The sequence below is a fragment of the Myodes glareolus genome, chromosome 27 (assembly GCF_982192425.1).
Source record: "Myodes glareolus chromosome 27, mMyoGla1.1, whole genome shotgun sequence".
NCBI classification, from domain to species: Eukaryota; Metazoa; Chordata; class Mammalia; order Rodentia; family Cricetidae; genus Myodes; species Myodes glareolus.
Window position 1 is genome coordinate 34,955,541 of NC_142052.1, and position 12,289 is coordinate 34,967,829.

At 46.1% G+C, this 12,289-nt stretch overlaps 1 protein-coding gene across 3 annotated transcripts in view; it reads left to right on the forward strand.

The window, feature by feature from the left end:
• Nab1 (NGFI-A binding protein 1) overlaps positions 1-12,289 on the forward strand; it is a 45,170-nt gene that overhangs the window by 29,431 nt on the left and 3,450 nt on the right. For 2 of the 3 annotated variants that reach the window (XM_087902412.1, XM_087902413.1), the window contains exons 5-7: positions 6,260-6,349; positions 8,130-8,289; positions 10,921-11,037. In XM_087902412.1, the coding sequence (XP_087758538.1) occupies positions 6,260-6,349; positions 8,130-8,289; positions 10,921-11,037 (367 nt within the window). The remainder of the gene's footprint in view (positions 1-6,259; positions 6,350-8,129; positions 8,290-10,920; positions 11,038-12,289) is intronic. The other variant, XM_048456035.3, reaches the window with a different exon arrangement.

A 12,289-nucleotide genomic window follows, 5' to 3' on the forward strand; every position in this document is an offset into this window, starting at 1 on the left:
GAGAGGCTTTAGAACTCTTGGAACCTCTTTCACTCCCCCGTTAGCCAACTTCTTTGTGCTTCTGAATTTATTCCTTATTTGAAGGTAGTAGCATAAAAACAGACGCGGGACAGAGTCCTAGTTGCTTAGGCCAAAAGTAATGCAGCAGCTTCTTCTCTCCCTCTGTTCCAAAATCTCCTCCAGCCGCCAGGAAGCGCACGTGCAAGTTGTTCCTTCGTTCCCGTGTTTAGCAGACTGTTTCTGTAGTGAACAACGGAGCCAAAAATGTGATGTCCGGCAGATAAAAGTGACGTCAGAGGAATTTGACATGCTAAGGGAGGAAACGGTTCTGCTGCCGTTATCAGTGTCTCGGGGTACACGTCAGACGGCGCTGTGTCCAAGCGCAGTCAGATACGTCCTTATTGCTGACTGCTGGGTCCTGATCTGTACGAGAAGGGTCGAATGGAATAAATCTTAAATACTCATAGCCCGACTTTCCTCCCCAGAGAACATAGTGTCGTCCCATAACAAAGGCCATAATTAGATTTTTCTCAAACATCAACATACACTCTGAAGACATATCTATCTTTTGTCTTTCACCAGCATACTACCTTACCAGGTATGTGAGACATTAAAATATGTAGAGAGTTTGAGCCTTATTTCTTCAATTTTGAGATTAAATGAGATGATTACAGAGAGAGAGAGAGAGAGAAACCCTTCCCGCCTAGGTGAGCCTGGAGGGGGGGTGCACCAGGGAGGTGGGCATCCAGGAAAAGCCCCTCCCCAAGCCCTGTATGTTAGAAAGTCAGGCTTGGAACCCCGGCACCAGTCAGCAACTGCATGAAGCCCACCTTTAGCTAAACAGAGAATGAACTGTGTGTTCTTGTTCTTACTTTTCACTAGGGACCCTGGAGCATCTCACTGCGGGACAGTCATAACAATGATGGTTTTCTAACACAGGCTGCCCTATACCAGTCACCACTAGACATCGGTGACAAACCTCCTTGTGTATGTTTTTTGACGTCTGTTTGATAGCCACGGCAGACCCAGAGTTGCCATGTTGCTATCCAGGGGCCAGAGTCAGGGTTTCCAGCCTGTGTCTTACGCCTAGGCTTCAGACAGTATCTTTCTGGGTGGTGATGAACTCTCGCAAAACACCTCAATGGCGCAGGAAAGCTCCGTTGGGCTTAGACCCGCCTGCTCCGTGTTTGTAAAGGGAACGTGTACGGAACTGGTGGTCTCTGAGGAAGAGGAAGGGCAGCTACTGTTTTCTAGTCCAAGGACGGCTGCCTGGGAAACAGCTGTAACTTTTTGGCAGAAAATGGTGACTACGATGGTAGCCACAGAATGAATATATTTACATGAAAGAGAGCACCCTGTAATACTCTGCCTGTTTAGAATGCGTTTAGAAGGTATGAGATAGAACATATAGGTATGAGATAGAACATACCTATAAAAGTCAGTCCGATTTATTTATTCTCTACCTGTGACGGGGTCAGACGGCTTGAAGATAGAATATGAAGAGTCAGGAGCCAGAATCCCTGGCCTGCTTTAAACTATAAAATACTGGTTAAAACTAGAGTCCCTTGGTAGCATTTCTTCCTGGTTTAAGAACACATGAGGTTCCCTGGACAAACTGTCATTATCTCTAGTAATGACAGAGTCACAGAGAGCTTCTTAGAAAGGGAGGAGGAGCACAGCCCCCACCCCTGATGGCCGCCGACTGCGTGAATGGACTCTCTGCTGTGCGTCTTTTCCCTGTTAGTTTTCTTCCACCAGAGCTGCTAGGAACAGGGCAGGGATGCCCCGTCCCTGTGGAGGAGAGTGCAGAAGCAGTTGAGTGGAATGGATTTGAATTTCTTAGTGGAGCCCAGAAAGTCAGAGAACTGGGTCTGAACCAGAAAGAGGAAGCAGCTGGGGGGCGGGGCGGGGCGGGGCGGGGCGGGGTCAGCATGCCCACCTACTCTGTGGCCGCGCTTCTGGAAAGAAGGCTGGCGCTGGCGAGCCTGAAGTAGGCAGAAGCCGCGCAATCTGCTCCTCATCCAGGAAGCGTGAATAGAGAAAAGGAGGGGAAAGCACACACGGGGTTAGGAACATCTGCCGCCCCACGTCACTCCAAGACAGCTGGGCAGTGCTTTCGAACAGCCCGCTGGTGCTTGGCGGGAAAGATGGAGACCGGTGAGGGCGGCGACCGAAGGGGTGAGACTAATTAGGGCAGGAACAGCCTCCAAACGTATATCTTATTCTCTCGGTGCTGAGGCCCAGAGTCTCATCACCAAGGGAACGCTGTGATTAATGGCAGCAGCCATCAGTGTGACATGGAGATTAATTGCTCATAGCGTGGAACAGCTGGTGCCTGGAAAGACAGCGAGACCCAGAGTAAGTCCTGCGTCCAACCCAGAGAAGGAGACCAAGTGTCCACCAGTGCACCAGTGTCTGGGGCGGGGAGGAGGGGGGTCTCCCTTTCCTTTTTCTGTCACACATTCCAGATAGTTGTTAAGGACAAAGCGCTACCCACTTCCCAGAAAGCTTTCTTGTGCAGTTTGGAGGGCCCCTCCCCAGCCTTGCGGTATTCTCATGGCTGAACAGTCCTGACCGTGAAGGCACTCTCTGCCAAGATTTGCCATCTGCATTAGTTCATTAAATGCCCACAGCTCTTTCCCCTGGGCCCATTACAAGCAGGTAATGTAATCTCTGTGGAAAAAATGGGAATGCAATGCCGAGAATAATGAGGTTGACTTGCTGAGACCACACATCTGGTCCTAGCAGAAGACCGGCTAGCTCCTTCCTCCTTCACAAGCCTCCTCCAACCATGTTTGAGATGTGGGGGCATCTGGGGCGTGAGCAGCTCCACCCAGAGCCTGCCGCTGAGCTGGTAACTGCTTGCAGTCTCCAGTCCCGACCTCACCCCTTCGTTCAGACTCACTACGCCTGGTTTGTGTGCAGGGGAAGTCTTGCCTCTTGACTGACTCCAACCAATCTCTAGTTCTCTCCTAAGCTATGCCTGGCCCAGCAGCCTTGCTTGAAGTGGAAGTCCCACATGGTGCCAGACCTCTGCTTCATATAGGCATCAGCTAATCTCAGCTGTGCCTCGTGTGGCCTTAGTCAGGTCTTCCGAGAGTGTCTGTCAGTGACTTCTCTATACGAAGGAGAATATTTGCTCCGTGTATTTGAGATGAGATTCAGATGTTGCTCGGGCCCCACAGAATCCAGCTGTGCGTCTCTAGCCTTCCTGCCGCTCTCTTCCTTACGGCTTGTCTTAACAGCCGCCTGGCAGGTTCGCCTTCAGGCCGCTATGCAAGTTACCATCCTTTCCTGAAGTGCTCTCATCCATTAAGCACCATGCCCTCCAGGGAGCCTCCTTGGTGTTCTGGGGCTCTGTCCAATAGATGCTTCTGGATTTCCACTGTATTTTCCACCAGCATGTACCCCTGCCCATACCCAGGATTTTCTTGCTGGTTATAGAGTTAACCACTTGTTGCAAGGAGCCTCTCGCTGCTTGTTGATTCCTGGTCACCCGGCTAGCGTAGACCCGAAATAATCACACAGAAACCATATTATTTAAATCACTGCTTGGCCCATTAGCTCTAGCTTCTTATTGGCTAACACTTACATATTAATTCAACCCATTTCTATTAATCTGTGTATCACCCTGTGGCTGTGGCTTACCAGGTAAAGTTTTCAGCTTCTGTCTCTGGTAGCAGCTCCATGGCTTCTTTCTGACTCCGCCCTTCTTTCTCCCAGCATTCAGCTTAGTTTTCCCTGCCTACCTAAGTTCTGCCTTGCTATAGGTCTAAAACAGGTTCTTTATTCATTAATGATAATCACAGCACACAGAGGGGACTCCCACATTACCCACTCATCCTTGTCTAGCTATACCTTGTAAATATCTCTAAAACATGGGTTCCCCCCCCCATATATAACTGGAATAGTATGTCACCAAACCTACATTGGGCTGTTTTATTTTGATTAAGCGTGGTAGCTTTTTAGTGGGATTGTCTAAATGGAAAAAAAAAGGGGGGGGAGGATTTCCTGTATAATTCCTATGTGCCAAGCACTGACCTGAGTATTTTCTATGCATTGTTGCTCCTCTGAAAATGATGATATAAATTAGCCTCACGACTGCCTGCTGGAGTGTGGCTCCTACAGAAGGAGCAGTATACATACCCAGGGGCAGAAGGGTCTGCTCTGCATCCCAGCAAGAACAATAGGACTAGGTTTCAAACCCGGGACAAATCCAGCCGTAACGATGGTGTTTCCAAGATGTCTTCATGTTTGGAACGCATGGGTTGAGCCCAGGCTTGGAACTGGTATCTACGGCCGTGGGCTGCAGGAAACCAAGCGTCGTTTCTGAGGCTAAGTAGAAAATGCCTGGGAACTGGGAACTACCACAGTCTGGGCTCCCGCAAGCCAGCGGGCTTTGGCTGCGGCCTCTCCTCGATGCTTGCTTCAAGTCCACTAGCTGAAGCTTACAGAAAGGTTTGTTCATGCTGAGGCTAGAGTTTTAGGAGTCAAACAGTTCTTAAGGGAAAAATGGAATAATTGGGAAAATGATGTATGATCATGGTCTTATATCAGAGGGTCAGAGCTACTCACTTTTGGTCACCAGTCATGTTGCTTCATGTCTAATGTAAAACAGATAATTCACTCCTTGTAGTTGTGATGCCCTTAATCCCAGCCCTCAGGAGCCAAGGCAGAAAGGGTATAAGTTTAAGGACAGCCTGAGCTACATTGTGAGCTCTGAGCCAGTCTGGGCAGTAGGATGAGATGTCTCGAAATAATAAAATCATTTTAAAATTAAAAACAGATCATTGTTATTTAGGGAATTAATTTGATTAATTATTTGATTAAATTAATTTGATTAAATATTTGAAAGCATGGCATATAAAGACCATAATGGGAAAATGTTTTGAGCCAATATGTTATATTTCAAAGTAAAGTATTTTATTACATTGAAGCATTTTTTTTCTACTTGGTTATTGGAAAAAAATTTGGTCTTTTAATGGTTAACCCTGTGTTAAAAGTATATAGCTTATCCAACCAAGGGGAAGTTGCCTTGGTCTCTGTAAGGAGAACCTTCGTGGCCTCCCTTAATGTTACTAAGGTCCTCGTGGTCGCCCGTAGCTTTCATATTCATGTAGAATAGCAAGCAGACAGCTAAAAGAAACTTGATAGAAATGGTGGGTGGATTCATCCAGACATACACGACCTGACCCGCTGTAGCTGAAGGGTTACCCAGACATAGAATGCCCTCCAAAAAAACTGTGCAAAAGGCACAATCTCATGGTCTCTTCCTACTTGGTCATCTCAGCAGCTCTGATAGGTTCTCTTGTCTTCACCTCCCTGCAAGGAGACTTGACCCGGAAGGGCAGGTTCTAGAGTTCTTTGCAGTTCCATGGTCATCATGATAAAGGGACCCACTGGACAGTCCTGGGAAATCCAAATTGGCAATTTCATTTTTTTCTTTTACTTTCGGTCTTCATCACATGATGCATAACTGAGGTCTAGATGGATTGCAAATAAACAACTGGAAAAAGAAAAACTTTTGAACAACTGGCACTTTGGCCAGTTACTGAATTCCTAAGACAGCCTTTTGAACTTTAGTCGAAGTCATGGAAACACAGAAGCTTGTGCAACTATAATGTAAAAAATTAATTTTTTGGATGTCAAAACAGAAAAAAATTTACTTTAAGCCCAGCAGTACCCAGCGCCAGAAGGGAAAGCCGTACTGGTTAGGTCAGATAAACCATGGGTGGCTTTAACCAGGGCTTCTCAACCTGTGGGTAACAGCCCATCCGGGAGGTCAAACAGCCTTTTCGTGGGGGTCTGCAGAGACCGTAAGAAAACAGATACTGACATTATGATTCACAGCAGTAGTAAAATTACAGCTATGAAGTAGCCATGATGGCAGTTTTATGGTTGGGGGAACCAACCGTGTTAGAGGGTCGCAGTTTTAGGAAGGTTTGGATCCACCGCCAACAGTGGCAGAGGCTGTCATGATGAAGGGTTCCTTCTCGTGATGGTCTTCCTACTGGCTCGTTGAACCCATAGGAAAGTGCTGTTTCCATGGGAATAGTTCCCAGCGCTTCATAAAACCAGAGCCCACTTGGCCGTGCTGGTGACGGTGATGATGGCGTTTCCCATCTCGTTTACTCGTGGCTGACTGTAGAGAGTGAGGTGTAGTAACTGATGACCCAGCGGATCGTTTACACCTGCAGTGTTATTTTCCTTTGTGTGCTGACAAAGTCTAAACACCCAGGCCCTGTGATCTGCCCCGCAGGACGGATTTCCAGATTTCCAGGAATCTGTGCAGACGCTCTTCCAGCAGGCCAGAGCCAAGAGCGAGGAGCTTGCGGCGCTCACTTCTCAGGTAACCCCACAGTGGACACCTTGGGGGGATGGCTGTAGGCTGGAAGAGAGGGGACCGCTTCAGCCGGCTTCACATTGAGGTTTTAGAGGGTTGCGTTTGTTTCTGGTTATTGTTAAAATGTCTTCTCTGCAAGACATTTCGGTAAGGTGGCGGAAACAGCTTGCTTTCATTTGGTTCATGAACAAAGTCTGGTAAAGTGTTCTTTACTTAGAGGAAATAAGACATTCTTCTAGCATTGGGGGGAAGCAGCCATTCTTACCGTGACCATGTACAGCACAATTCTGAAGTCAAATAACATGAGATCTCAATAACATATTGTCAACATTGTGACTCTTACCTCATTTAAAGCCTTACTGAAGACTTGTTAGATTAGTGGGTAGCTTTGGATAATATACTAATTTCTGTATATATGTGAGGGGGTGTGTGTTTGTGCGTGCACCTGTCTGTAGAGGCCAGAGGGAAGCCATGAGTCTCGTTCCTCAGGAGCCACCCACCTTGGTTTTTTGAGATGGGATCTTGTTTACTGCCTGCTAAGTCCCAGGGATCCACCCGTCTCTGCCTCCCCAGGGCTGGGATCGCAGTGTATGCCCGGGTTTGAATGTGGCTTCTCAGGCTGCACGAACCCTCCCCCTACTCCCAAATTCTAGTAAATTTTTAACTCTGTATGTACTCAGAAAGGGGTATTTCCAAAGTCCGTGTGTGAGTGCCCCTTGTAGACGCCAGGGATGTTTGTATCCGTGTAGTATTGCCAAACCTGTCCTAGAGAGACCAAGGGATCCCTGCTGCTTCCCATGCGGAGCTGCTTGCCGAAATGTCAGACATTCATCGGCTGACATCCCAAGTGAAATGAAGTTATTGTTACCTTTGGTTTGGTTTGCGCACGTTTAGAAAAGTGTGGACATTCCTCCTAGTTACCTAATTCATTATGTGCTCCGTCTATTGATTTTTAAAATGGTGAATCATGGTTTTGGTAACCAATTTTATACAGCAGAATTCTTATAGTACTTTTATGTAACATGGTAATGAATCACTTCTGCATTTCGACTATTGCTTCCTTGGCAAATGTCATAGAGACACTACTGTGAATATCACACGCGAGTCAATTAGAACAGTGCCTAAGAAAGGGGCTTTGAAATTCATGCGGGTATGACTTTCTCTGTCACACACCAGCCTTGTGTTTTAAACATGTCCATTTGTGCTGGCTGGGGCGATGCTGCTTCTGTCGGGCGGAGGCAGAAAGCCTTGCTGGCAAGGATGCCTCTCTGCATAATTTGCATTGTTTAATTTTGGTGGGAGGTGTGTCTGTCTTGTTCTTCTAGACGGGCGTTTTTACACCTTCTCTCCTCCGAGCAGGCTGTCTTCATAGCAGAGTCTGGGTAGCGCCAAATCCTAAAATAAAATGCCAGGATTTCACCCTGTGTTCAAAGTAGGTGATAGCAGATGTTGCTGGTGCTCTTGGATAATTTTTTTTTTTTTGAAGGAAGGGAAATCCTCTAAAAGACCCAGGACCTTGGAAAACAAAGTGAAGGGTGAAGGTTCTATTGTTTCTGAGCTTCCATGGGACTCCCTTTATGGGACTGAAAAGAAACCTTTTGAAACTCAGTATCTCACAAGACACAGACATTTATTCCTATTTAGGGAGACAAGCGTACCTTAGAAAGTGTGCTCTCATTTTAGTAAACACTAAATACCTTTGCTGGCATCTCAGATTGGCATCTCTAAGCTGTTAGGAGATCTAGAACGCCGCAGTCACTGGTTTTGTTTCGGCTTTACTTTCTAGCAGGCTGAAAAGGGCATGGCCAAGCAGATGGAGCTCCTGTGTGCCCAGGCCGGCTACGAGAGGCTGCAGCAGGAAAGGAGACTGGCGGCGGGGCTCTACAGACAGAGCTCCGGAGAGCACAGCCCAGACGGTCTGCCCTCTGATGGCTCTGACGGACAAGGTGGGCCTCCGCGGTGACCTGGCCTCCAGAGCCAGCGTCTTTCGAAGAGAAAGGGAGAGGATGGAGTAGAGCTAAATCAATATTGTGAGGGGATTACTTTATCTCTGTGAAAATCTTTTTTAGCTAATTCCTTTTCAAAGGAAAGCATTCATCCTGTATCTTCATTTCTGAAGTCCTTAAGTTTTCTTTTTCCTGCCCTGTAGTTTGCACATGTGTCTTGAAGAGGCTTGCTCAGGATGCAGATGTGAGCATATAGGCCACTTCTCAAAGAAACAGTTCCCATCAAAGACCGTTCTTAGATGAATTCTGTTCCCTTGTTTTGCCAGGCATTGAATCTAGGACCTTCCACTGAGGTACACCCTCGCCTTTTCAAAAAGACCCAAACATCTTTCTTTAAATTCCGAAAACCAGTTTGCCCAAAATATGTAGTATTTATTTCCTAAAAGGACTTGGTTATTTCTAAAACGTGCAGAACACAAGTCCATGTCAGAGAGCTCAGTGGGTCGTGAGTATTTTCACCGTGAAAATTCTTTTAGTTTTTTTCATGTCTCCATCTTGAAGAAAATCCCAAGTTACTGTGATCCACTCGTTCAGAGGATTTTTTGAAGTGTTTTATGTCTGCCAGGCATGCCTCTAAGCCCCGAAAGCATCGAAACTCAAAAGATATTCTTGTTCCTGTGCAGCTTAGCTTTGAGTAGAGAGACGTACCATGTCAACCCGTAAATAGGTCAGATATCACCGTATAGTATGCTGAAGGAAAGCAGCCTTTCCAGGTTGTCTTGTTTCATGTAGTCGCTTTCTAGCAAGTGGTTGCCACTGTTGGTAACGCCTCTTCCCATGTAAGAACCCATCTTTTAAAAGATGGTTTAAGTTCATACAGAGTAACAGGTTTTGATGTGGCATTTTGGGAAGATGTTGTTCTTTTTTACCCAACTTCCCTAGTGCCTTCCTCCCTTCCACACCCCCTTTCATGCCACGTGTTATCGCATTACCCTCTTCTCCCCTTCCCCTCCCCTAAATTCCCTTCTTCCCAGCTCATTCTGTCCTTTCTAGTCTTTCTAGCTTCATCTCTCTCTCTCTCTCTCTCTCTCTCTCTCTCTCTCTCTCTCACACACACACACACACACACACACACACACACACACACACACCTAGGTTCAACGTACAAAAGAAAATGTCTTTCTGAACGTGGCTTATTTCACGTAACATAATATATAATGATTCCCATTCCGTCTGTGTTCCTGCAAGGGTTATCGATTCGCTCTTCTTTCCGGCGAACACAACTCTGGTGTGCATCTGTGCCGCGTGGTCCTTACCGTTAATCCGCCGGTGGACATCTGGGCCCGGCTGATGCCTTAGCTGTTATGAGCAGTGCAGCAATAACCAAGCGTGTGCATATCTCTGTGGCAGAAGTTCTGGCGTCCTGCAGGCGTCCACACAGGAGTGGTCTAGCTGGATTATGTGGCCGTCCTGTTGGTTTTTGAGACCCCTCCACGCTGGTGTCCATTGGTGTGGCAGTACCAGTATAGGCTCTCGCCAGGCAGGAGTAGGGATCTTCTTGCCCTGCGCCCCCTCTGGCATTGGTTGGCTTTTGTTTTCTCAATGTTAGCCGTTCTAACTGGGGTGGAGAGAATCTCAAAGCAATTTTAATTTTAGTATGTTTTTACGTGATAGCCGAGGATGGTGAGCAGGTTTTCAAACACTTGGGGAGCATGCGTGTGTATTTCTTTTTCTTTTTTCAGAGTTATCTAATCATTTCATTAATACAGTTACTAATTGGAAGGTTAGAGGTTTGGGTGACTGATTTCTGCATTCCTCTATACGTCCTAGATACTAATCCCTTGTATAATGTGTCTTGCCAAGGATTTTTTTTCCCATCCAAATAAGAATCGTGTGTTAGCAAGCATTCTCTAGCGATGGGATAAAATCTTGCCCCCTAGATCATGACACAAGATTAAAAGAAAGATTTTCTTTCTAAAACGTGACAGAAATGTGTTAGTTGAGGTCTCCTTTAACTTTTCTGACCCTTCTTAGTAGCTAAGAACTAACAGTTAAGCAAACACAATTAAGAAAGAGTTGATGGCGCTCCGTTTATGACACTAGAGTAGCTCACAGCGGGATATCAATTTTCTGTGTTGGATAACGTAATAATTTATAAGGCATTTCACTAATTATTTTTCATGGATTGTGCTTAAAGAGAAAACAAAACAAAACTATAATTGGCCTGAAGCCATCTCTGGCTCTCCTTTTACCTGTGTGGTTCCGTGATAGCACGCTGAGTCCAGGAAAATGGCTTACAAGGGAGCTGTATTAATACAGTGCTAGAGGGTGTCTGGAAATGTTCCTCTCCTGTTAGATTCGTCTTAGCTCTACATACCCCAATGGTTGTACACTTTGGGTACTAGTATTCAGGTCTCGCCATTTTCCTCGGAAGTGGGTATTTTAGATGTCTCTTCCCAGTTAGCATAAGTGCTTCAGTGTCTTGTGACCCATTCCTTTCTTTGTAAGGTCTGCTCCAGCAATTTGTGAACCTTTATCTGTAGATAAAAAAGTCTACAGAAAAACGAACCAAACCCACTGGGAATGTTTTAATCGTTGCTTCATTTTCCTTTCCTTTCTTCCTTCCGTTAGGGGAGAGACCTTTGAATCTCCGAATGCCTAACGTACAGAACCGACAGCCCCATCATTTTGTGGTCGATGGGGAGCTGAACAGACTTTACTCCAGCGAGGGAAAGTCCCACTCATCAGGTGAGAATGCAGTCTGCCGCCAGAGAAAGCCTGTATAGCGTCCCCTTAGCTCTGCTCTCCCCGCCCTGTCCCCACTGAACACGTCAGTCCCCCATGGAAATTACATGATACTACTCTAACCGCTATATTATGCTTAGGCCCAATCACCACTCTATTTACAGCAATCTGCGCGCTCACCCATATTAGCCAGCCTCTTTGAGAATTATGGTGTTTATAAGGGATGACAGGGAAGAGTCGTAGAGTTGAGACTACTGGGCTAGCCTCTGTATGGATGGCAACTTGTAGGCGGTCCAATCTGAGTGATAATGGTTTTGATGAGTTGGACTAGCTCTCTTGGCCAACAGTTCTGTGACGTGACACAGGTGGGCTCCACATCCGTTCTCGGGCCGAAAAAGCCTTGTTACCAGAACCTGACTTTTCGTGCAGAAGCATTGTAGGGTGAAGGTTTCTGGTATCTACGCAAGTAAAATGAATCTTACAGCGTCCATGCCAGCACCATGTAGGGGAATCTGGTATCATTTAGTCTTTGAATAAAAGTAACGTTAGGGATCAGTTGAGCACAGTCACTGATTTTAGGGACAGGGAAGCTGAGACTGGATCGGACAGTTAAGACAGCAGGAACATGGCTTTAGAGCTAACAGTGGATCAAGGATTGTCTAGGAAGGCTGTCGAGAGTCTGTCTTTCTGTTCATGTGCCGGGGAGCAGATGCTTCCGGAAAAGCCTGACGTCTCGATACTGGTCTGTCCCTTATGCCCGTCAGTCCTCTGCTTCACCTGACTGCCAAAGATGACAACTGGAACCCTCCCAAAATGATAGCAAATTGGTCACCTCTTTTCATCGCTATGAAAAACCAACTCTTCTTTCAAGTCTTTAACAAACTAACATGTTTTCTACAAAGTCATATGGCTTCGAAGACCCTCCGTAAAAGAAATGCTGCAATTACATTGATCATTCTTGCCTCACCATGACGATACATTAATGTCTCTGCTCCATGAAGATTTAGTGAAGCTGGGATTTTACGTGGAAAAGAACAAAGCAATACCTAAAAAAGAGTTGTTGTTGTTTTTAAGATTTAATTTTAGTCTTAATTTTTTTATTTTTTTTTGAGAATTTCATAAAATATATTGACCATACCCATCCCCTCCCACAATTTCTTCCATTTTGTCCCCACCTCATTACTCAGCCAACTTCATGATTTTTATCTTAAAAAGAAAACCTACTCCCACTCCTACACACTCACAGAACAACAAC